The sequence below is a fragment of the Cetorhinus maximus genome, chromosome 22, assembly GCF_964194155.1.
Source record: "Cetorhinus maximus chromosome 22, sCetMax3.hap1.1, whole genome shotgun sequence".
Taxonomy (NCBI): Eukaryota; Metazoa; Chordata; class Chondrichthyes; order Lamniformes; family Cetorhinidae; genus Cetorhinus; species Cetorhinus maximus.
The window spans coordinates 31,038,089-31,063,598 of NC_135900.1; the positions used below are offsets into that span (position 1 = coordinate 31,038,089).

Consider the following 25,510-nt stretch of genomic DNA (forward strand, 5'->3'; position numbering starts at 1 on the left):
TAGTTACTTTGCTTGCTGAGCACATGAAACTAACCCATTACAATCGTGACAACAGGAGAGGATGACCTTTTTGAAATTCACAGTATTTTTTGCATAGGTTTAGATTGTGCACTGAAAAAAATAAACAATTTCCAGTGGCAGTAAACCTGCTGTAAATGATCAAAACATCCTAAACTGGTTAAAAAACAACTTTGCTAAATGTGGGCAGAAAATGCTAGAAACACTCAGCAGGTCTGGCAGCATGCCTGGAGAGAGAAACGGAGTTAACATTTCAGGTTGTGACCTCTCATCAGATGTTTCTCTGTCCATTGATGCTGCCAGACTTGCTGGGTATTTCCAGCATTTTCTGTTTTTGTTTTAGATTTCCAACATCTGCAACATTTTGCTTTTGCTAAATGTGATATTGAAGTTGCATTGTACAATAATGGGTATGGAATTTTGTAGCATAGTTAAGACCAAGATTGTTTTAAAGTCAAATGAAAAAAATGTTAGTTTTACATTTTTTACAACATTGGTTAGATTTTAAGATATTTCATAAATATTATTCCCAGTTGATATGCAGAGTTTAGATTGTCAATCCATTGCTGTACTGGGGAAGCGCTGCAGTATCAAGAACTGCATTCCTTTAGATGAAAGTCTGTTTAGCTGGAGATCAGAGTTATCGCGGGAAGGTGATATATTTGGCACTCAAATGAGAATAAGCCCCAATGGTTGCCTTCATCTTAATCATTAAAGAGGAAGTTACAAACCGAAAAATAAATGCTGCGTCAATGAGCTGCAGTTTTATAGCTTTGACGATCAGCTGTGAGATTGCATATAATATTATTCAAGCAGCCCTTGACTTTGTATTTTGAAAAGCTGTTGGGTGAAGCATGGATGGCCTTTTGTTGTCACAGTTAAGCTCTGACACAGAGCACACATTTTGATTTTAGCACATCTAGGATTTCACCAATGAGAAGACCATATTTCAAATTGTTATTAGAATAGTGATGCTTGGAATATTTTGTCTGCTTCTCCTGTATACTTACTGTGCAACATTAGTACTGTCTTCTAATATTATTAGAATATATATTATCAAGTTTAAGTATTTCTAAAATACCACATAATTCTAATTCCACAGTATAAACTTAGAAAAATGAAGCTCATCACCTCATTTATAGTGATAATTTTTGTTTCTTTTGGTGAGCTTGTTGCCTGATAATTACCTGAAATGGCTTGACTAGTGAAGGTTTGTTAGTTTACAAGACCAAGATGTATTTGGAGTTGGCAAATTGGAAATTATGAAATTCATTATCATAGAAAATTGGAAATCTAACCAGAACAAGTGAAAATAATATAGTTACTCCAGGATTGTATACTGTCCAAGGTGTTCTTACTTAGAGATCTTACTTCCAAATAAGATTATTTTACAGTTCCTGTCTTTCAGTCACATTTAGCTTTTCATTTCATGGTCATTGCTTGAGCAATATTATCGTTTAGTTCTGTAGTGCAAACTGCTTACATTTGGCAATTTTGTGCAGTGTCTTTATGTAAGTCTTTTTCAGTGGTTTTCGTTTGAAAATAAATGCAGTTAACATGTTAATTTCAATGTTATGTGGCACAATCAATTTTAATTTTCAATTTGTGAGTATTGGCAGTTTCCTAGTTGACTAATTAGGATGACCTTCAGTTAACAGAAATTGAGTAAGAGACTTTTTTCTTTCCTCTTAGAATGGCTGGGCACCCTTTCATGCAGCTGTGAGCTCTGGTCACGTAGATTGCCTAAAGCTTCTCATGTATCATCAAGTATCTGGGGACAGAAGGTTTGCTGATGATTCAGTGCACAAATCGGGCTCCATAGACCCTGAATGTGCAGAAGGGAGCGATAAATCCACAGTGGAGCACATGATTTCAGCTGACCTAATCAACCATGCTGACAAAGAAGGTTGGACGGCTGCCCATATTGCAGCATCTAAAGGTTTTAAGGTCTGTTTTGTAACATTATATTGCAGTAGTGTGTCTGCCAAGTTCACACCCTAATTTAAATCAGCATTTCCCAATACATTAAGCTATTTCTATTCCACATATTGTAATTTTATAAGTGTAAAATCTTTAAGATGAACAGGAGCTGATCATGTTATGTTCAAGGTTAAATTCTCTGAGCCCTGTACTGCAAAATCATAAGCACTTAACAGATTCCCGTAAACATCGGCAATGCCAGAGGTAGTTTTGCTCACTTGAATTGTGAATGTGAAGGATGAGTGTCATCTGGTGCTCCCAGTGCACTGGAACCACAAAATGGAAGTTTATGTTTCAAGGAAGTAATTAATGATTGTCATCATGTGGCTGACCACACACTTGTTTCCAGCTAGAAGTTTGTTAATTAGTTTAGAAAAATATAGTTGTTGTTAAATCTCTGCCCTTAACTCCCATTTAGATTATATTTTAAACAATACTATCATAGAAACTTACAGCACATAAGGATGCCATTCAGCCCACTGTGCCTGTGTTGGCCCCTTGAGAGAATGGTTGTGCTTAGACCCACATCCTCACCCATAAGCCTCTAAATTTCTCATCCTCAAGTACCTATTTACTCTTTTAAAATTATTTATGGAATCAGCTTCCACCACCTTTTCAGGTGCAATGTTCCAGATCATGACAAGTGGAAACGTTTCTCCTCATCTCCCTCTGGACTTTTTACTGGTTAATTTGAATCTAAGATTTCCTATTATTGACCCATTTGCAAGAGGGAACAATTATTTTCTATCTACTCTCTCAAAATGTCTCATCATTTTCATCATCTTGTAAGCCTCTGTTAGGCCACCTCTAACCTCCTTGGCTCCCAGGAGAATAACCCTAGCTTTTCCAGCCTCTGCACACAACTGAAGTCCCTCTGCCCTACTAACAACCTGTTAAACCTTACCTGTTCACTTTCTAAGGCCTTCCTGAAGTGTGGTGCCCAGAATTGCCAACCATACTCCAGCTGAGGACTAACCAGTGATTTATAAATTCCTGGCATGATCTCTTGGCTTCTATATTCCATTCCCCTATAAACCCAAGTAACCCGTATGTGTTTTTTAACCGCCTTATCAAGTTGCCCTTCCACCTTTAAGGATTTTTGGCCACGGTCTCTCTCCCCATCTACACATTTCAGAATTGTTCCATTTATAGTACGTTGTCTTTCCATATTAGTGCTCTCAAAGTCCATCATTTCACGCTTCTCTATGTTGCCTTTGTCCATTTCAGCAACCTGTGTGCCATCCTGAAAGCTATAACCTCATCACTGTCTACGGCTTTACTAAGTTTTGTGTCATCTTAAATCCCTTTAACAAAATGCATAGTTCACTATAAAAATACAGATACCTGTTCAAATATTTGCAATTTGTAATGATTAGATTATCCGAATAACTGTTTATAGCATGGAGGTCCTGTTCCAGTAAAACTTAACCAAAAGTTATAAATTCAGCCATTAGTCCCAAGTGAATTCAACTGTTCTGTTCTCCTGCAATAAATTATTCCCTCCTTTCTCAAACAGTATGTGAGTGTTGTATTGTTAACATACTAACAATATCTTGTTAAAGATGGAAAAATTATGAAGATTTTTCCATTTCTGTTTGACTATTGCATTCTTGGTGAATTTGGAACAGGTTTGAAGGATTTTACAAATCGCCCCATCCACAGTCAATCTTGTCTTTGTTAGCAGGGAAGTGTAGAGTGGATGACAAATATTTACTCGTAGAAGGGGAGGCTAATTGTGACAGAATTCAATATGGGAAATGTGAGATCATCCATTTTGGACTGAAGAAAGATCGATCAAGAGTATTTTCTAAATGGCGAGATGCTGAGAACTGAGGATAACCAGATTTTAATGCCCAAGTATAGAAATCACTATACATTAGTGAATAAGTACAAAAAATAACTTAAAAGGCTAATAGAATATTGACCTTTATCCTAAGAGGGCTGTAACACAAAGGAGTGGAAGGTATGTTACAGCTGTACAGAACTTTGCTTAGACCCTATCTGAAATACTGAATTCAATTTTGGCGAGACTATCTCAGGAAGGATGTATTGTTCTTGGAGGGGTGCAGCACAGATTCATGAGAATGGTACTGGGGCTAAAAGGGTTAAATTATGAAGACAGGTTGCATAGACAATGTAGAAGATGAAGAATGATTTAAATTAAGTGCCTAAAATGATAAGATCAATGGAGAGAACTTGGCCTGACTCTTCCGCAGAGTTGCAATTATCGTTGGATTGCCACTCCGCTCAAACTTTCCATGCCCCGACGCAGCTCTGCATTTCTTGCTGAGTCTTCCAAGCCTGGCTTCTCTATAAATGCGGAGTGCAGCATCCCATGGGCAAGATGCGCCCCCTTTTTACGGCACTAGCTGCCATTTGGTAAGTCCACAGGACCAATGTGAATGTAAGTGAATGGATGAATGCGTGTATGAATGTTAGTGCATCGGCAAGTGAATGAATGAGTGAATGGTAGGGTGGGGTAAGTGGTTAGCATGGCAGGTGGGTAAAATGGCAGGTAGGTGAGGTGGCAAGTTTGTCATGGAGGATAGGTCAGGAGGGGTAGATGGGTGGTTGCGTTGAGGGACAGTTAGGGGTCACTGGGTATTCGGGGGTTGGGTTAACAGGTCAGGGATTCGGGGGATAGTCAGGACGTGTTGGGAGGATGGTTGGGGAGGGGTCTGGGGGCAGTAGTCAGGTCGGGTGTTGAGGCATCTCGGTGTTAGTGATTTGTGGGGGTGGGGGGGGGGTCAATTCGGTAGTTGCTCAAGAGCTAGACCTAACATTTCTTGGGTAACTATCCAAGTAAACCCATGGAACTATCCGAAGCCTCTGACTCTAACTCAGAGTTAAAGACTTTTGCGGAGGGTCCTAGGGAACAGGGGAATTGCACATCGTAAGTTCAAATTTCCTGGGCAAATCCCATGAAGGGTCAGAACATCGGGACTTCTGCAGGGTCCCGATGCATATGTTGGGCCATAGGTCCGGCCTCTAACAATCCGTAAACCAGAATATCTGGGCCAATATTTCCTCTGGTTGCAAGTTGAGAACAAAGGGGTATAATCTTAAAATTAGATCTAGGCTGTCCAGGGGTGACACTTCATACAAAGGGTGTGGAAATCTGGAACTTTCCCCCCAAAAACCTTTTGAAGCTGGGTCAATTGAAAATGTCAGAACTGAGATTGGTGGATTTTTGTTAGGCAAGAATAATAAGAGCTACGGAATGACGGTGGACACGTGGAATTGAGATGCAGATTTTCCAATTGATTGGCAGAACAGGCTTGAGGTGCTGGAAGGCCTAAACTGTTCTTATAAAAAAACGTGTCTGGTCAAAGTCGCAAACTTCCTGGTAGCCTGTTAAAAGTCCATTGGTTAGAATCCTTGATGAAGCACCTGCAATGGGGAGGAACACAAACAAACAAAAATTGAAGCAATAGAAGCTGAATTAGAGGGAGATATTCTGTTGTTAAGGTTCATCAATAATGAAGCTAGAAATGGTGGCTTTTATTGTATTAAGAGGTTAATTGGACATGTCATCTAACTTGTATTGGAAGATCTTTCAGGTTTGTTAATATTCTCCTGCTCAGGAAGTCATGCTCAATTGTGGCTGGGATATTAAGATGTAATTAGGAAAGATTATATAAAATTTTCTCATGAAAGGAACAATGTAGAAGGGGTAGCTTGGAAAATACTTTTGTAAGGTTTTCAAAATTCACCAATAGGGTATAGTCAAATATAATTGAAATGGAAAAAAACTTGGTTTTTCGCACTGTTGCAGATTTGCAATGGAGATGATCACGTAGAGAGATTGTGATCAAGTTTCAATGTAAGCGTTTAACGGTTGAAGTAAAAAGAGAAAAGAATCTCTCTCATTAGCCTTCTAACTTTTCCAGTCCTGAAATTGCTTGGAGAGAGGTTGTATGCCACCTCAAATGGAGCTCCCTTACTACAAATTGTTTGTCTCCCTTTTCCTGCTTCAGAATTGCCTAGAAGTGCTGTGCTGCCACAAAGGCTTAGACCCAGATAGAAAAGATAATTGTCAACGGACTGTGCACGATGTGGCCACAGATGACTGCAAACATCTGCTGGAAAATTGGAGTGAGTAAAATAAAATAGCTTGCGAGTATTAAATATGTATCAGAGTATAACTGTAGTAACTTGGCAAAGGAAATTCCCTTGGGATTCATTTTCCTTTCACTTTAATTCACTGTTTTCTTATGTAGGGATTGCTTTGTATTGTTAGTAGCAGGAACTTATGACACATTCATATTCTGTTTTGTTGAGAAGGCATTTAAAATGAAGTTCACTCGTGAACATAATTTATTTTTGTCTCTAGAGTCAGGCATTTATGCCATTGCATATATCTATGTGGGGTTTGTTTAGCTCATTTGTCTAGATGGCTAGCTTGTGGTGCAGAATGATGCCAGTGGCGCAGGTTCAATCCCAGTACCACCTGTGGTACTTCATGAAGGCTTGTCTTGCCCCATGCTTTATGCTGAGTGGTGCCCCTCGAGTGAGATAACCAATTGTCTCTCCCTAACCGAAATGCCTCATGGACAATGGCTAATTATCTAATTACCCCAATTACCTAGTTCTGTGTAAAATAGTATTTTTATATAAAAAAAAATGCAGGAAATGACAGAATTCAAACTGCAAGCAGTCCTGATCCGCCCATTCAAAACCTTGTAATGTTTTAGAGCATTATGCAGAATGCTACTGCAGCCCTCAAATCGTTAATTGTGGCATTGCCTCAAAGATGCTCTTAGTTTGTCATCCATGCACTTATTTATTGCTGTTACATTGTATCCAAATATATTGATGCAGTTTCTATTATTTTGAAAAGGATGATCCACGCAAACAAAATGATTTCAACATACTTTGGTAATTAAGCCTCCGTTGCATGCTGTTTAGAATTGTGGAATTTTCTTTGTACTGTAGTGATTGTGAAGTGCCTTGTTTTGTTTAACATGTGGTGTGACACAGTGTTTCCTAGAGGTGGGCTTAAATACTTATGCAAATACAGGAAATATGCATATTGTATCTGATTATGCTTTGAATCACCCTGAAATGATTTTAAAATCCAGTTGTTTGATTTATGTACCTGCAACAATCCAATGCAGAGAATATTACCACACTGCAAGTCCTTTTCTTTGGGAAACTCTGTTTTTTGGTCTGTGCTGAACTTTGCATGCTTTGTGGTAGATACAAGACCTTTAGTTTAAAAAAAATAACATTGACTTGTCCAGTTTTAGGACTTTCAGAATTTAACCTGTGTTAGTGATTTATGAGAATTTTTGATGATTATAACTGTGCAGTCATTCTTTTCACATGAAGCGCAAAGATTTGTTGTAACATTACTTGAAGATAGGTTTTCACTTGGAATTGAGCGGGAACAAGGCTATGTTGTGCTTTGTTTAAATGTAACTGAAAAAAATGATGCATCTTTGTAAACCAAAAGGCAGTATTTCACGCCAGTTTCTTAGACGTTTTCAGCTATAGTGAGTAGCCACGGATCAGGCACACTTATTCTCTGTTCAACTATATCAGGATTTTATGCTGAATTCTTGCTGCTATGTTATGCCACTCAGCTGATCTGCCTCCAGGCACCCATACTGATCAGTCTGACAATGCAGCAACTCCATGCTACTGTCAAGTATAACAGCTGGGGATGTGCTGGCATTCCAGAAAGGAGTTCATGCAGGTCAATGTCTGAATTAATAACAGCTATATCTACTTGCTAGTGCAGGGAGGAACCTTCCTCCCTTCCCCCTGCTTCTGACTAATTTACTTACCATATGCACACAAGATACTTGAATTTCTAAGTGAAATAAGATGCACATTCCCAGTACCACAGTCATGTTTTGAAGGTTAAGATAGTGGACTTGGTCAGGATTCTGAAGAAGGAACATGAATCTGTCTATTATTCTTGACCTTAGGAACACTTGATGCTGGCACTAGTTGCCCATAAGAACATAGTTGAGAACACAAGAGCAGGAGTAGGCCATTCACTCAAGCCTGCTCCGCCATTCAATAAGACCACGGCTGATCTGCTTGTGTTTCAAATTCCACATTCCCATCTACCCCCAATAACTCTTGATTCCCTTGCATAACAAGAATCTGTCTAACTCCGCCTTAAAAATATTCAAACACCCTGCCTCCACCACCTTCTGAGGCAGAGTGTTCCAAAGTCGCACAACCCTCTTGAGAGAAAAAATATTTTCCTCATCTCTGTTCTAAAAGAGCAACCCCTGTTATTTTATTTTATTTTAAAACAGTGGCCCCTAGTTCTGGACTCACCCACAAGAGGAAACATCCTTTCCACGTCCACCTTGTCAAGACCATTCAGGATCTTATATACTTCAATAAAGTGACCCTCACTCTTCTAAATTCCAGTGGAAACAAGCTTTCACTATCACTGGGTCAAAACCCTGGAACTTCCTCCCTAACAGCACTGTGGATGTACCTGCAGCACATGGACTGCAGCGGTTCAAGAAGGCAGCTCATTTATGACCACCTCAAGGGCAATTAGGGCTGGACAATAAATGTTAGCCTAGCAGCATATTTCTGAGGCTTTTCAGTTTCTTAGCAGAAGACGTTTGCTTTTAATTCAAGAATTCAGCTTTGTAGTGATTGTAGCAATCGTATGACGTCTCCTCTTATATGTGGTCTAATGTAAGTGCATAAACGCAGTTTGATTACCTTCCCTTACTTGTGCATTTTGTCCCACAGATGCTCACAAGGTACTGCTGCAGATTTCCATGAAACATAGTGAAAAGGTTTGTAGCAGTACAGAACATATTGAAAATAATATTACAATTGGCAGTCTGATCATCCGCAAACTGACTACCTGGGATGACTTATCTAAAGCTGTGACAGTGACACTTAAGAACCACTTCAAAACTGTCATGAATGGATGGGAATCATCAGAGGCTTCAACATTTCTGAATAATACTGAATACAGCTTTATTTCAAGTGGCATATCTGCTGTTGAGATAGGTATATATTCAATTATAGCAGCTGAAAAATGATTGATGTTTAAATAACCTTGTTTCACAGAAGGATTAAAAGGAACAGATACTTGTATAAAGTTGCTAACTGTCTGATTCTGGGCTAAACGGCCCTCCGCTCTTCCAATTCTGGCCTTTTGCACATTCCGAATTTTCATCACTCCAGCAGTAGCCTTCAGCTGTCTCAACGTTGTTATTTAATTGACTCTTTAAACCTTTCCACCTCTCTGCCTCCCTTTCCTCCTCTAAATTGCTTCTTAAAACTTTGATTTTTTGACCAAGCTTTTGATTGCTTGTCCTGATATCATGGGTGACTTTAATCTACATGTAGATCGGGCAAATCAAATTGGCAAAGGTAGCCTGGAATATGAGTTCATAGAGTGTATTCAGGACAACTCCTTAGAGCAGCACATTCCAGAGCCAACCAGGAGCAGGCTATTCTGGACCTGGAGACAGGATTAATTAATTAATAACCTCATAGCGAAGGAGCCTCTTGGCGACAGCAGTCATGATAGAATTTCATGTTCTGTTTGAAAGAGAGAAGTGTGAGTCTAAGACTAGTGTTTAAAACCTGAATAAAGGTAATTTATAAGGGTATGAAAGCAGATCTAGCTAATGTGAATTGGGAAGCTAGGTTAAAAGATAGGGCGGTAGAGATCCAGTGGGAGACTTTTAAGGAGATACCTAATAACTCTCAGGAAACATTTATTCTTGTGAGAAAGAAAGGCTCTTTGAGAAGGATGCATCATCCATGGCTAAATAAGGAAGTTATGGATAGTACAGATTGAAAGAAGCATTGTCGAAATCTGCAAAGATTAGTGGTAGATCAGAGGATTGGTCAAATTTTAAGAACCAGCAACGAATGTCTAAAAAAAACCATAATAGCGAGGGAGAAAGAAGAGTGAGGGAAAGTTAGCTAGTAATATAAAAACAGATAGTCAGAGTTTCTCAAAGTATTTAAATAGGAAATGAGTAACTAAAGCTAGTGTTGCTTCTCTAGAGTGAGTGTCTGGGGAATTGGTAATGGAAAACAAGAATATGACGGAGTCATTGAACAGGTATTTTGTGACTGCCTTCACTGCAGAAGACTTAGAAAACTTCCCAAAGATACTTGAAATCCAAGAGGTGAATGGGAGGGAGGGACTTAAAACAATCAAGGCTGAAAAGTCCCCAGGACAAGGCGGCCTGCATACTAGAGTTTTAAAAGAAGTGGCTGCAGAGATAGTAGATGCATTGGCTATAATCTTCCAAAGTTCCTTAGATTTTGGAAGGGCCTCATTGGATTGGAAAATAGTTAATGTAACACCTTTATTCGAGAAAGGAGGGAGACAGAAAGCATGAAACTACAGGGCAGTTAGCCTAACATCTGTCATAGGGAAATTGCTAGAATCCGTTATTAAGGACGTTATAGCGGGATACTTAGAAAATCATAATGGGATCAGGCAGGGTTAGCATTGGCTTGTGAAAGGGAAAAATTTATTAGAGTTTTTGAGGAAATAACAAGCAAGGTGGACGATGGAGAACCTGTAGATGTGGTGTACTTGGATTTCCAGAAGGCATTTGATAAGGTGCCACATCAGAGGTTACTGCACAAGATAAGAGCACATGATGTAGGGGGTAGCATATTATCATGGATAAAGGATTGGTTAGATAACATGAAGCAGAGAGTAGGGATAAATGGGTCTTTTTCAGGTTGGCAAGCTGTAACTAGTAGAGTGCCTCAGGGGTCAGTTCTGGGGCCTCAACTATTTACAATATACATAAATTATTTGGATGAAGGGACCGAATGTGTGGTAGCTAAATTTACTAAAGACAGCAACATAGGTAGGAAAATAACTAGTCAAAAGGAGGTACAGTGTCTGCAAAGGGATATAGACAGGCCAAGTGAGTGGGCAAAAATTTGGCAGATGGAGTTTGATGTAGAAAAATGTGAACTTGCCCACTCTAGCAGGAAGAATAGAAAAACAATATACGATTTAAACGGAGAGAGATTACAGAACTCTGTGGTACTAAGGGACCTGGGTGTCCTGGCACACGAATCACAAAAAGTTAGTATGCAGTGATTAGGAAGGCAAATGGAATGTTAGCATTTATTGCAAGAGGAGTGGAATATAAAAGAAAAGTTTTACTGCAACTGTACAAGGCCTTGGTGAGACCACATCTAGAGTACTGTGCATGGCTCTGGTATCCTTGTTTGAAAAAAAATGTAATTGCATTTGAAGCAGTTCAGAGAAGGTTCACTCAACTCATTTGTGGGATGAGGGGTTTATCTTATGGAGAAAAGTTGGACAGGTTGGGCCTACACCTGTTGTGTTATCGTCTTTATGTTATCTGAAGTAACATAGAAGAGAGGATGGGTTCGAAGTAGTATAAATCGCAGACGGCTTATTAAACAAATTAAACATGTGCAGCAACGTATATTTTACATGTAGTGTCTGAGCTACTATCACGTATTCTATGTACATACGAACTGGTTGCACATGCTAAACGGTTACACTGTGCTCAACTGGAGTGACTGCTATGTTAGACCACGCTGTACTAACTAATTGACAAAAGGGCTTTGAGGTTTTATACTGTTGCATCACATGCTCCAATGTCATGGCGATGTAACCACTGTGTACCTTAAAGACACAGCACCTCTATGTGGTATACATAGCTATAATACAGTACCCATTGGAGTTTAGAAGAATGAGAGATGACCTTGTTGAAACATGTAAGACCCTGAGGGATTTGATAGGGTAGATACCTGGAGGATGTTTCCCCTTATAGGAGAGACTAGAACCGGGGCACACAGTTCAAGAATAAGAGGTCTACTGTTTAGGGCGAAGATGAGAATTTTTTTCTCTCAAAGGGCCGTTAGTATGTGGAATTCTCTTCCCCAGAAAGCAGTGGAGCCTGGGTCATTGAGTTTATTCAAGGCAGAGTTAGACAGATTTTTGATAGACAAGGGAGTCGAAGGTTATGGGGGTCAGACAAGAATGTGGTGTTGAGAGCACAACCAGATCAGCCATGATCTTATTGAATGGTGGAGCAGACTCGAAGGGCTGAATGGTCTACTCCTGTTCCCAAGCCCTTTATTCTTAATATATCTCCTTTTATGTCTGTGTCAAATTTTGTTTGCTGACACTCTTGTAAAGCACCCTGTGACTTTTTACTATGTTACGGTGCTATATAAATGTAAGTTGTTCTTGCTTATTTAATAATACTCGGTTCCAAAATTTGAGTAGTAAAATGAGATAAAGAGAAATGAAACTTTTAATGTTTTGCTTTGTGATATTTAATCATTGACACAAGAACTGCTATGCTGCAACCTGTGCTTGAAACCTGATGCTCGTTGCGCAGAGTGTATACTAGAAGATGTATATACTGGTATTGTTTACACCATCCCTCACTTTTCCATGCTTTCATGGCTTTAATGCATGACTGCAATTTTCTACTCTTTCTAGATGTAGTTACAATTGTGACCCTTTGTGACCTAGTTTTAAACAAATACATTTCCTCTTTAAGTATTTTATGATCTCGCCTATAATGTGTATAGTGTGGGTTCCACTCGCTGAATCAATAGCCCTTCTACCATAAAAATTGAACTTTAGGAGATCAATGCCAAATGAACCTCCCTACTTTATATCATCGTTTGCCTCTGCTCTATGTATCTACAGCAGACCAGGTCCAGTGGGCCTACAGGAGTATGAAGATATGAGACAACATAAAGGACTGTTCTTTCAGTTGCCCAATGAATAATAAAAAGGGGATTTGGTGGGTTTGAGTATATAGCAGCTGGTCTGAAATTGGCATGCTTGTGCCATTGCGCTATTTTACAACACTGTATAAACAAGCCTCAAATAAAAACAGAAAATGCTGGAAAAACTCAGCAGGCCTGACAGCATGGAGAGAGAAACAGATTTAACGTTTCAAGTCTGTATGACCCTTCTTCAGAGCTCTGTGCGCAGTATAGATGAATCCTCTGGCAATATGGTAGGATGTATCTGGCTGTCACTTATCCAAGTGTGATGCATCCTTTGTTTCTTAATGCTTTGGGGTCATTGCAGATGAGTAACATACAGGTAGTGAGGAGGTTTGTTACTGAATTGTGACAATGTGACCCAAATCTATCTTTCTTTCTTTCCCCCACAGGTGATGAAATTTGGAAACCTGGACAATTTTTGTTGTCCTCTCCTTGGTCACTGGTAAATTGGAGCCAAAATAACTTTGTTACAGTATTCTTGAATGGTTAGACTAATTCTGTTGCTATTACATTATGTAGAACAATTATTGCTATCCAAGCTGTTTACTGTTTTACTGATAAAAATCATAAGATTGCATCATGGAAGTTATCGCACAGAATGGTTATTCAGCCAATCGTGCCTCCAATGTGAGCAAGCTACTCTAATTTCATATTCAGCAATAAGCACAAACCTTGTGCTTAAAATGATTAAATATTTAATTTTGGTTATTCTTTCTGTCTGTTTTAGAAAAAATGTTTTTATACTTAGAATTTGTAACTCTTCTATATATTCACTGTACTTCCCAATTAGTTAAATGTATGCATCTTTGTGTATATTTGCTTGAATTTAAGTGAATTATATGCATGTTAGGATGGGGGATGTAATTGTCAGGTATGGTAAGAATTAGATCTAGGATCAAACTCCTACTCTGGGCAACAGATGCTTTGGACAGTGGTGTAGAAGACTTTTGTGCTCATGTGGCAGTTTGACACTTTTTTTAAGCACATTCTAGACATTGAAAAGAGTATAAAGATTTTCATTTTATTACGTTAGCAGGTCCCAAAGGTGGATGAATCCATAAAACCATGTGATGCATCTGTGTTTAGTTTAACAATTACAGAACATTTTCGGTGCAGTACAAACAAATAGAATTTTTGACACTTTCCCTAATATTGGGGATTTCCTAAAGCCAAGCATTGGTTAATCTTTTGTTCTTCGTTAGCCATTCCATACAGTTTAGTTATAGCAATGGCAGGGTTCCGAAACACTTTTTCAACAGGGCAGGTCTTTTGAGGTGAAGATCTATTTGGTGGTCTGTAAAATATTTACAAATGTACTATTTTCAGTTAGCACAATTTACTTGTGCGTGAGTTATAATAGGATGACGCATAACATTTATATCCCATCCAAAGATTTTATGAAGGTGAATTTGCAGTGGTGTTGTATGAATTTATCAGATCCAATGACATTTGCAAAATCCCTATTAGGATCACTAATAGCCACTTGAGTTTCATCAAGATGGGGATCATCAGTGCCAATTTTACAAATGTTGGCAAACAATGGGAAACCTAACCTATCAGCCACACAAGTCATGAAACCTTGTGCACACTGAAGTAATTTTCTGTCCATTTAAGCAAATAGAGAGAAAATCTTGCATGGGGCACCCTTGATTTATGCTGTGTGACCAGTAGATGAAACTTCGCACAAGTAGTGAACATTGATAAAATCTTTCCTATTCTTGACTTGATATCAATGTTGTCATTTCTATTAACTTCGTGCTTCTATAATTTTGTTCTCTTGAACATTTTGTTAATTTTTTCATAGTCTAAAACTGGTTAATTTGCGAATGTATATGTATCTTTGAGGATATATTTTCATTGTATTAACACTTCATTTTTAACAGGTCTGCAGGAAGGCTGCCTTGACAGCATGGCTTATGCCTCTCTGATCCCTGTCTGTATACTTCAGAACTACCTCAGGCTGGTATGTTGGAATTACTTGTTTAGTCTGCAGAATGATGTTATAGTGCTTTTCTTGAATTTAAAATATGCTAAATTTCAACAGTTTTGATTTGAAAACACATATTTTGTTTGCAAAGCTTTGGTAAAAGCAATTGGTCAGACAAATTCTCAAATGATAATGTTGAAGGTGATTCTGTGTAAAAAATTGAAGTGTCAAGTACTGACCCCTGGAGCTGTTCCAAGGGTTAGTTTGTGATTTTCTAATGTATTTCCTTACAAACTGGCATTTGAAAGATCAACTGGAGAAAAATTTTATTCGCAAAGATGCCCTAAGTCATGCTGCAATTGTTGAGAGAAGTGTATAATATATCAAGCAAATTCAGCCCCCTGTAGTCTCTCTTGTAGAAAGTAGATTCCAATAATCTGTATGTGAGCTAACTTTCCACATCAATGTTAGGTAGTAGACATCTGCTGCTGTGAATCCTTGTAAGTGAGCATGTCACTTGACTTCACAAATATCAGAGAGCAAGTAAATCCTGAGAGTATGATGATTGGCATTATGATGGATAAAAGGCAAGTTGGTGAGGCTAAAGGAAGGCAAGGTGATGAGATGTATTCTCGAATATTGAGAGATGAAGGAAGAAATTGCTTAGGCTCTGACATTTGTAATTCAGGGCTCTGCTGAGTGTGAGTGCCTGCAGGAGGACTGAAGGCAACCAATACATTATCTGTTTTTAAGAAAGGGAAACTACAAGCTGGTTAGGTTAACTGCTGGCATAGGGAAATTTTAATTAAGGATGAGATTACTGCATATCAGATTTTTAAAATTTAAAGGTTTTTTTTTATTCATTCACGGGATGTGGGCATCACTGACTAGACAAGCATTTATAACACATTCCAAATTGCCCTCGTTCATTTAAGAGTCATCCACATTGTGGCCAGACCCACGTAAGGACAGCAGATTTCCTTCCCTAAATGACATTAGTGAACCAGATGGGTCTTTACAATAATTGACAATGGTTGTTTTAAGTCCAGATTTTTATTGAACTCAAATTCTACCTTCTGCTGTGGCAGGATTCGAACTTGGGTCCCCAGAGCATTACCCTGAGTCTCTGGATTACTAGTCCAGCGACAATACCACTTTGCCATTGCTTCCCCCTTGTTGCAAAATAGAAGGTGTAGTTAAACCCAAAGACTAAAGAAGTTGCGAAGGGATATTGAACAAAATGGGGAATGAGCTACAAAGTGACAGATGGAATTTAATGTCAGTTAACAAAAGATTGTTTTGATTAAACAAAACCAGAAGTAATTATATTTTGAACTGAAGCAGGCTGGTACAATGGACATAAAGAGGCATTTGGGTGATCAGGTTCACAAGACATATAAAAGCTAAGAAATAATCATTTGTCCATAATACAAAAGAAATTGATTGGCTGCGAGGCACTGCAATCATGGAAATCGCTAGATGGATGCAAGTGGTTCCTTATTTTTAATACAAAATTTTAAGACCTCAGAGAACTGTATTGGGCCCCACATTCTAAGAAGAATATAGAAGTTTTAGAGAGGGGATACGGTGCGGATTCACCAAGATGCTGCTTAGTATGAATAAATAAAAACATGAAGAAACTAGAAAAATTGAGGCATTTTTCCCTTCAAAGAAATTTTGGGAAAATATGATGACTATGTTTAAAATTATGAAATGATGAAATCCATAGACAGAATCAAACAATTTCCAGTCCATGAGAAGTTAAATGAGAGGCCATAGACACAAGATTGGATATGAGAAGTTTATAACAGCGGGCAGGAGAAGCTTCTTTAGTGTTATGAGGCTGTTGAATTCACTTCCAGAGTTAGAAACTACATCAACATTCAAGATTAGATTGAATAGGCAGATGAAAAAAAAAATGAAGAGATTTCATCTCACTAAACTAAATGGGCTTCAACTGAGATCTAAGAAATCAGAAAATGTGATCATTACTTAGTCACTCTGCCCCAAAAATATTGAATTTAAAAGACCAAACTTCCAGTTTTTGGAAATAATGAGTAGAACCAGTGGTGTTGCGTGAAATCTCATGACAAGCCTTCCCACTGGCCTAGCGTTATAGAGGTAGGACGGCATAGGAGGCCATTCAACCCATTGAGCTCATGCCAGCTCTCTGTAGAGCAATCCAGTCAGTCCCATTCCCCTGATCCAATCTTGCTACCTAGTATGAAGAAATAAAAATATGAAGAAACTTGAACAATTGAGACATTTTTCCTTCAAAGAATGCAAATTATGGGAAAATATGATGGAAATGTTTAAAATTATGAAAGGTTGTTACCAGGTAATATGATTGCTTTTATAGTTCATCTCTCCCTCAGTCCCTCTGCCTCTCCACATCCTTTTCTTTTATAAGATACTCTCTAAAACTTTCCTTCCAGACCAAGCTTTTGGTCACTATTCTTAATATTTCCTCCTTTGTGTCAGCATCCATTTTTTTGATTGTGCCTCTGCAGCAACTTAAAGTGTTTTCCATGTTAAATATGTTGTATAGATTCAAATTTTTGTGAAAATTTTCCAAGATTTGTTACTGATAAATTGTGGTTTTAAGCTAGCAGAAACTGCAATTTGATCTTGAGGATTACATAGAATGTTTTAGTGTACCAGCTGTAGTATTGTGGCCATATATCAAGCTACAGAAACTGATATAGTTACTGCTGAAAATTGGCTGATCTTGACACTGAGGTTTATGTTTCAATTCTTTTAATAGATAAGTTTAACTAGCAGATTTATTGATAGTGGATTTAAAGAAAGATCCATTTTGATGTTGCTATGCTGTTTCCTCTTGTGCAGGATCCCCCTTCATACACAAATACATGGCATAATTTTACTTGATTGAATGTATGATTTTTGGGTGAATTTACTTAAATAATCATAATTAGATCGCTTACTAAGTAACTGATATATCTATCAGATGTTAAAAAGCTGCTTTGAAATTCCTGAGTTGCTTCTGACACCTAACGGTCTCTTAATCCCCTGTAATTTTGGCCACGCGGACGGTTCCTTTGATGCAATTATTCTGTAGTAAAAGCGTTACTTGTAAAATAATGACTCTCCATAGCTCAGATATTATGGTAATTTGTTCATTTTGTGAAGAAGTCCAACCGATATATATTGTAATGATTGGTCAGAAGGCACGTTTAATCTCCGGTTTATAACTGTAATTTACACTCATCAAGTTGTACTCTCAGTTTGAATCCTCCTGAACCCCTCTGTTAAATTACAGCCTTTTCTACTCGAGCATCTTTTGTTCCCTGTCCATGAAGCTTTCTGGAGATTGTAAACAAATTGTATTACGTATCATTATCTTCTGATCTGACAAGTACAAGCGAAGATTATAGTGAAGAGGACATAATATTTTGGGAAGAAAGCCTGCACTGAAATTCATTTCTCCTTCAATAATTATCAGGTTCTCAATAATTAAAGAGCCTTACCAAAAACTTGGGAAAAGATTATGGAAGTGTTGTAGATTTTGGAAGCATGGTAGCATGGATAAGAAGTTGGCTGAGAGACAGACAGCAGAGTATTGATCAACATTTTTTTTGGACTGGAGGAAGCAATACTGTGGATTGGAGTAGGATCATTGCTTTTCTTGATATATGTTAACAACCTGCACTTGAGTGCACAGGTCACAATTTCAGAATTTTCAGATGGCACAAGGCTTGGAAACATTGTGAACTGTGAGGAAGATAATGATAGACTTCAAGTGGATGTAGACAGGTTGATGGAATGAGCAGACACATGTGGATGAAATTTATTGTAGAGAAGTGTGAAGTGATACATTTTGGTTGGAAGAACAGGGTTAGGCAATATGAAGTAAAGGATACAATTCTAAAGGGGGTGTAGGAGCAGAAGGACCTGGAAGTATATGTGCATAAATCATTGAAGGTGGCAGGGCAGGCTGAGGAAGAAGTGGTTAATAAAGCATACAAAATACTGGGTGTTATAAATAGAGGCATAGAGTACAAAAGCAAGGAAATAATGATGAACCTTTATAAAACATTGGTTCCACCTCAACTAGAGTTACGGACATTCCTTTAGGAAGAATGCAAAAACTTTAGAGAGGGTGCAGACAAGATTTACAAGATTGGTCCCAGGGAGTTCAGATAGATTGGAGAAGTTGGGGTTGTTTTCCTTGTAGAAATGAAGGTTGAGGGGAAATTTGATGGAGATGTTCAGAATCATGAGGGATTTGTAACAATTTTTGTAAAACAATGTAGTTAGAGAAATTGCTTCTCGACACTTTTGCCAATGGGAAGAAAGGGCACTGATTTTAGGTGATTGACTAAAGAGCCAACGACAAGATGAGGAAAAACACTTTTAGCAGTGACTGGTGAGGACCTGGACTGCACTGCTAGAGAGTGTGATGGATAAATATTCAATCATGGCATTCAAAAGGGAATTGGAAGAGAGAAATTTTCCTGAAGAGAGAAAATTTGCAGGGCTACAGGGAGAGGGCTGGAGAGTGGAACTAGTTGAGTAGTTTTTGCAGAGTGCCAGTATAGACACAATGGGCTGAATGGCCACTGCCTCTGTTATAACCTTTCTGCAATTCTATAACTCTGGTCGAACATATTCCTGGTTGTTTTATCACAAGCTTGTCCAACCAGGGCCCATGGGTTGGACTTGGCCCCCAAAGTCCCGCTATGTGGCCCCCGGAGACAGTTACCAAAATGCCAGTCAAACAGGTATGTTGGAGTGGAAGATTTTGCAAGCAGCTGCTCCTCCAAACACAGGCTAGTCCTCTCCTGCCTTTGATGCTGATAGGCTAGTGAGCCTATCAACAGCAAATGTAGGAAATAAACATTTCCTGTGATTGGAGGAGCAGCGAAAACCAGCGGATAAGGTTTCATTTCGAATGTCGGGGTCCAACAGAGAAGAGGCTGCCTCTGAAATCCGGGAGTGAGATGCTGCAGAGTCCCAGGCTGGAAGAAGGATGGGGTGGGGTCGGGAAGAGGCTGACTGGCGTGTGTGTGTGTGTTGGGTGGGGGGGGAGTGAGTGTGTCTGGGGGTGTGTGGGTGGGGGGAGCGAGCGAGCATGAATGAGTGCGGGTGGGAGCGGGTGAGTGTGAGTGCAGAGGGGAGCAGGTGTGGGGGAGCGGGTGAGTGTGGGTGAGCGTGAGTGCGGGTGGGAGCGGGTGAGTGCAGGGGGGAGCAGGTGAGCGTGAGTGCGGGGGGGAGCAGGTGAGGGTGTGGGGGAGCGGGTGAGTGCGGGTGGGAGCGGGTGAGTGCGAGGGGGAGCGGGTGAGCGTGAGGGTGTGGGGGAGCGGGTGAGCGTGAGTGCGGGTGGGAGCGGGTGAGCGTGAGTGAGGGTGTGGGGGAGCGGGTGAGCGTGAGTGCGGGTGGGAGCGGGTGTGGGGGAGCGGGTGAGAGCGGGTGGGACCGGGTGAGCGTGAGTACGGCTGGGAGTGGGTGAGCGTGAGTGCAGGGGGAGCGGGTGAGCGTGAGTGCAGGGGGAGCGGGTGAGCATGAGTGCAGGGGGAGCGGGTGAGCGTGAGTGCAGGGGGGAGCGGGTGAGCGTGAGTGCAGGGGGAGCGGGTGAGTGTGAGTGCAGTGGGGAGCGGGTGAGCATGAGTGCGGGGGGGTTGCGGGTGAGCGTGAGTGCGGGGGGGGGGTGCGGGTGAGCGTGAGTGCAGGGGGGAGTGGGTGAGCGTGAGTGCAGGTGGGAGCGGGTGAGCGTGAGTGCAGGGGGGAGCGGGTGAGCGTGAGTGCAGGTGGGAGCGGGTGACCGTGAGTGCAGGGCGGAGCGGGTGAGCGTGAGTGCAGGTGGGAGCGGGTGCGGGGGGGTGCGGGTGAGCGTGAGTGCAGGGGGGAGCGGGTGAGCGTGAGTACGGGGGGGAGCGGGTGAGCGTGAGTGCGGAGGGGAGCGGGTGAGCGTGAGTGCGGGTGGGAACGGGTGACCGTGAGTGCAGGGCGGAGCGGGTGAGCGTGAGTACGGGTGAGAGTGAGTGCAGGGGGGAGCGGGTGAGCATGAGTGCAGGGGGGAGCGGGTGAGCGTGAGTGCAGGGGGGAGCGGGTGAGCGTGAGTGCAGGGGGGAGCGGGTGAGCGTGAGTGCAGGGGGGAGCGGGTGAGCGTGAGTGCGGGTGAGAGTGAGGGCAGGGGGTAGCGGGTGAGTGCGGGTGGGAGCAGGTGAGCGTGAGTACAGGGGGTAGTGGGTGAGCGTGAGTGCGGGTGGGAGCGGGTGAGCATGAGTGCAGGGAGTAGCGGGTGAGCGTGAGTGCGGGTGGGAGCGGGTGAGCGTGAGTGCGGAGGGGAGCGGGTGAGCGTGAGTGCGGGTGGGAGCGGGTGAGCATGAGTGCAGGGGGTAGCGGGTGAGCGTGAGTGCGGGTGGGAGCGGGTGAGCGTGAGTGCGGAGGGGAGCGGGTGAGCGTGAGTGCGGGTGTGAGCGGGTGAGCGTGAGTGCAGGGGGTAGCGGATGAGCGTGAGTGCAGGGGGGAGCGGGTGAGCGTGAGGGTGTGGGGGAGCGGGTGAGCGTGAGTGCAGGGGGGAGCGGGTGAGCGTGAGGGTGTGGAGGAGCGGGTGAGCGTGAGTGCGGGTGGGAGCGGGTGGGAGCGGGTGAGCGTGAGTCCGGGGGGGAGCGGGTGTGGGGGAGCGTGAGTGCGGGGGGGGAGCGGGTGTGGGGGAGCGTGAGTGCGGGGGGGCAGCGGGTGAGTGTGTGGGGGAGCGAAGGAGCATGTGTGTGGGGTTGGCTGGTTGGGGGGGTGTAGGGAGTGTGTGTGTGTGCGTGGGGGAAGGAAAGGAACATGCGTGAGGGGGATTGTGTGGTGTGCGGGAGAGCGAGTGAGGAAGCAAAGATGTCTGTTTGCTCCTAGTCTCGGGCTTCTCCCTCACTCTCACCACCCCGCACCAACAGATACTCTTTTTTTTGAAAAAATATACTTCATTCGTAAAATATCTGAAAGAACGTTACAAAACATTTCAAAATGGCCATCACAAAAAGTGCAATAATGTTCAAGTTTTCTACATAGCCTGTGATTTTTCTCCTGATTAATCATAGCAACGTCCAGGAGATAAATCTTTAATTTCTGGAGACTCGAGGATAGCCCTGGACGGTTGGCGAGTCTCGTATGCACACGCAATGTTATAACATCACTTTTCTTTGACTGTTGATGCTACCTGACCTGCTGTGTATGTTCAGCATTTTCTGTTTTTATTGGCTTTATATTGTTTGCTGTTTCATCTGTGTACTTTGATCTGCTTATCATGGTGCAACACTTAACCTATCGATAATATGACACCCAAGCTAACAGAAGGAGCCTCACCAATAAACCCTTTCGTAAAGTTTAATGGTTATGAAAAAATACTTTTTTATTCAGTCTATTTCTGTGATTAAAACCACCAGTAATACTTCCAACCAGTGCTTTCAGCCCTAGTGTGAAACCTTTAACAGATCAATATACATTATAGAAATGCTGGAAGATGAGAAAGACAGGAAAGTATCAAATACAATCCAGTCGTACAAAGGGGTTGAATGACCTGTCAGTTGCCCACTGGAAGACTGATGGATGATAAAAAGATCATCTGTGACATGATTGAAAAACATAAAAGGTACAATAGAATATTGTAAAATGAAGATGAAAATGGATGAAAAAAGGAAAAAAACAGCAAAAACAAGTCTTGTTGAATGGAGTTTAGTGTGCTATGTTCAACAGTAAATGTTAAACCTGGTATTAGAAAAAAGCTGCAAGACTCCTATAGGAGCTTCCAACTCTCGATTTGAGTGTAGGTCACAATCCTTGATTAAAATGTTTGATCATGTGACACTTATCCGTAGTTAACAAATGTTATTGCATTTAGCGTATGACGTTTAGGCCCTTGTAGTTAAGTGTCTTTCCTCATTATGAGCCTAATTTTTATTTTGTTCACTAGTAAGTAGGACAGAAAAATGGGAAATTTGCCTAATGCACCCATGAACTGTTTCCCACTGCCTCAGGAGTTGGAATCGCAAATCTTCTGCAATACCTGGCAGATTAATTTGTTATTCCTGGTGACACCAGAGCAATTTGGAAAGGTTGGCAACTCTGCATTTCTGGTGGCTCACTAGATAAATGTAGTGCACAATTATAATGTACAGGCAAAGGAAAGGGAAAAGCTACCAGGGAGCTTCCTCTGCTAATGGAGAAACAATCATTGACACTTATGAGCTTATCTGCTCCATTTGTATTGCTCATCTTGATATTGCTTATGTTTCTTCTTCTTGTGACAGTACAGTAATATTTCATGGCGCAACTAGCTTAATGAATCCACCAAATTTTGGTGTATATATATATACACCAATATAAGGAATCAGTATTTAATTGTGTACTGAGGTTGTATACAGTTAGTATTGTCAAGAAGATATAATGTCTATAATGTTATGTGACCTGCCAAGTTGTATGTTCATCATGTACATGAAGAGTATTCCTTTGCTGCCTTTTAATTTCAACATTTCTTAATGGTGCACCACACATATTTAATATATTTCTAAAACTGTAGTCTCTTCATGACACTTTTACTGTGATATTTGGGAATCACTGTCGAGATACATTTTTCCCACACTGCAGTGTTAAGCCTACTTAAATATATGAGTGAAAAGATCTTGGAATATTTCCAAAATTCCTAGCTGTCCTCTCCATGTGCTGAAAATAACTGTTTAATGCAGTTATATTGTGCATATCAATTGCTGCTCTTGAGGTACAAAGAGGCAGAGGTGGAAATCTGAAAAATGAGATTAATTTGGTACGGTTCATTCTGACAGATGGTCTTCATGTTAAATCAACTTGTTTTTGCACATACATTCAGTGAGACCTGTGCATTTGCAGCATTTATTTTTGTGTTTATTAATTAGTTCTCCTAATCTTTGCATATAGTTCTGGTATACAGCTTTATAAATTACTGATGATCTTTAATTTAATTGTGTATGTTTTTTTGAAATTGTTGTCAACAGGTTGAACAGTATCATAATGTAATTTTTCATGGGCCAGTAGGAAGTTGCCAAGATCATATCGCACATCAAATAGCAAACGGTATTAAGGTAAATAACTAGAATTAGCTATAGGGTTTAAGCACTTTACATTCTACTTTGTCTACAGTAAGATTTTTTTTAAAATGGACTGGTTTATTTAGGCAGTTATTAAAAATCTTATTTTAAAACCTGGTGGTGAAATACCCTCTCCTCTTCCATCTTGCTCAATCGATATTTTTGAAACCATAGCCACGAGTTAACAGACATTTAAAGCTGTGTTCACAGGAGAGTAGATCTGTAGCATTCCAACAAAGTATCGGATCCCTGTGGAGTCACTTATTTTGTGTTTTGTCGCAATCTATTTTGAATTTGCTGGTCATCCCTGCTGTTGTACACAGATAATGTGCTCAAGTGAAACAGGATTAGAGGCTGTGGGAATCTGAATCATGGCTTACAGCTGTAATTGAATCTTCATTTTAAATTTATGCATTCTGTTGTCATTTTCATTTAAGCTTGTCATTTTCACGTGTGTGTTTCCATTGTAATTATTATATCCAGATTTATAATGAAACTGCCTATGCAACCTTGTTGGCTGAAGAGTTTCAGCTAGGTTGCGTTGTTGTTTATTTCTGCAACATATTCCTGGAATCGTAAAACCAATGCAAAAGATCGGGGAATTTTAAGCGCAAGTTAGTATTCATCTCGTGTCGTTTTTTTTGTGTGCTGGTGCTGGTTTTAAAAAAAATCACACGAGAGACTGGCCCCAGGCTAAAAAAAACTGGCCATGCCCCCATATTGAATTAATCGCCATTGCATGTTTCTGCTCGTAGCACCAATTCGTAGGCCTTCAAGGGACCTCTTAAAATTAAACTATTTTTAAGCACGAGGGCACTGATAATCACATTTTTAAAGCTTTTGCATGTTATTTTTTTTAACTTGCGATAAACCTGACTACTGCACACCAATATAATTAGATGGTTCAGGATAGTTTTCTTTAAAAAAAAACATTTTCAGTTATTTAGAAGCTGCTTACTCACAGGTGGTGGACTTAGGTGCTATGATTTAACATGCTTTTTTTTTGTGATAAACCCATTTTCAGCTATATTAATCAAACTGCACCAAGTCTTAATTTTTGCTTTAAAAACATTCCTTAATATATTTATTTAAAAATAATGTGTTAGAAAACACTGCTCAATTGCACTGATTGTAACAGATTTTACATAACTTGAGGGAGAAACATTTCTTAAAACTAGTATAATTTGTGCCCAAATCTAAAAGGAAACTTGAGGCCCATATGTTCTAATTATGCATCTTGTCAGTGGTGGTACTGCGGGACCTTCCCTAGTGACAGGTGTAATTAATGCATGACCAAATGGAGCTTGCTGAAAATTGCCACTAGACAGTGATATTTGCAGCTGTGACAGAGCAGGAGAAAATGATATAAAATGAATCACTAGATAATACAAATGCTGACAGTTATGGGTGTTGGATCCAAACGACAAATTCACACAATGTAGAAATGAAATTGGGGGTTTGGGTGGCAGTCATAAAGACCTTAAATTTCACCTAGGCTTTACCATCATCTGAACCAGGCATTGATGTGTTATCCTTAATATACTGCATTAAGAAGCATCATTTCTGATTTGACCAAAGAGCCATATTCTGCAGTGTATGGATTTGCAATTGTTTCAAAATTCCATTCAGTCCATTGGGCTTAAAATCCATAGCCACCTAAGGGAACACTGCATTAAAGGCTTTAAGTCGGGTGGTGTTTGAATCTTGCTTGACTGACCTGGAAGCTACAGTTTGAAGTTAATTAGTCCACATTTTGCAATTC

At 40.5% G+C, this 25,510-nt stretch overlaps 1 protein-coding gene across 3 annotated transcripts in view; it reads left to right on the top strand.

The window, feature by feature from the left end:
• The window catches only part of cttnbp2 (cortactin binding protein 2), a 153,809-nt gene that overhangs the window by 98,917 nt on the left and 29,382 nt on the right, over positions 1 to 25,510 (top strand). For all 3 annotated transcript variants that reach the window (XM_078568007.1, XM_078568009.1, XM_078568008.1), the window contains 6 exons: positions 1,711 to 1,965; positions 5,976 to 6,093; positions 8,725 to 8,991; positions 13,137 to 13,232; positions 14,631 to 14,710; positions 23,656 to 23,742. In XM_078568007.1, the coding sequence (XP_078424133.1) occupies positions 1,711 to 1,965; positions 5,976 to 6,093; positions 8,725 to 8,991; positions 13,137 to 13,232; positions 14,631 to 14,710; positions 23,656 to 23,742 (903 nt within the window). The remainder of the gene's footprint in view (positions 1 to 1,710; positions 1,966 to 5,975; positions 6,094 to 8,724; positions 8,992 to 13,136; positions 13,233 to 14,630; positions 14,711 to 23,655; positions 23,743 to 25,510) is intronic.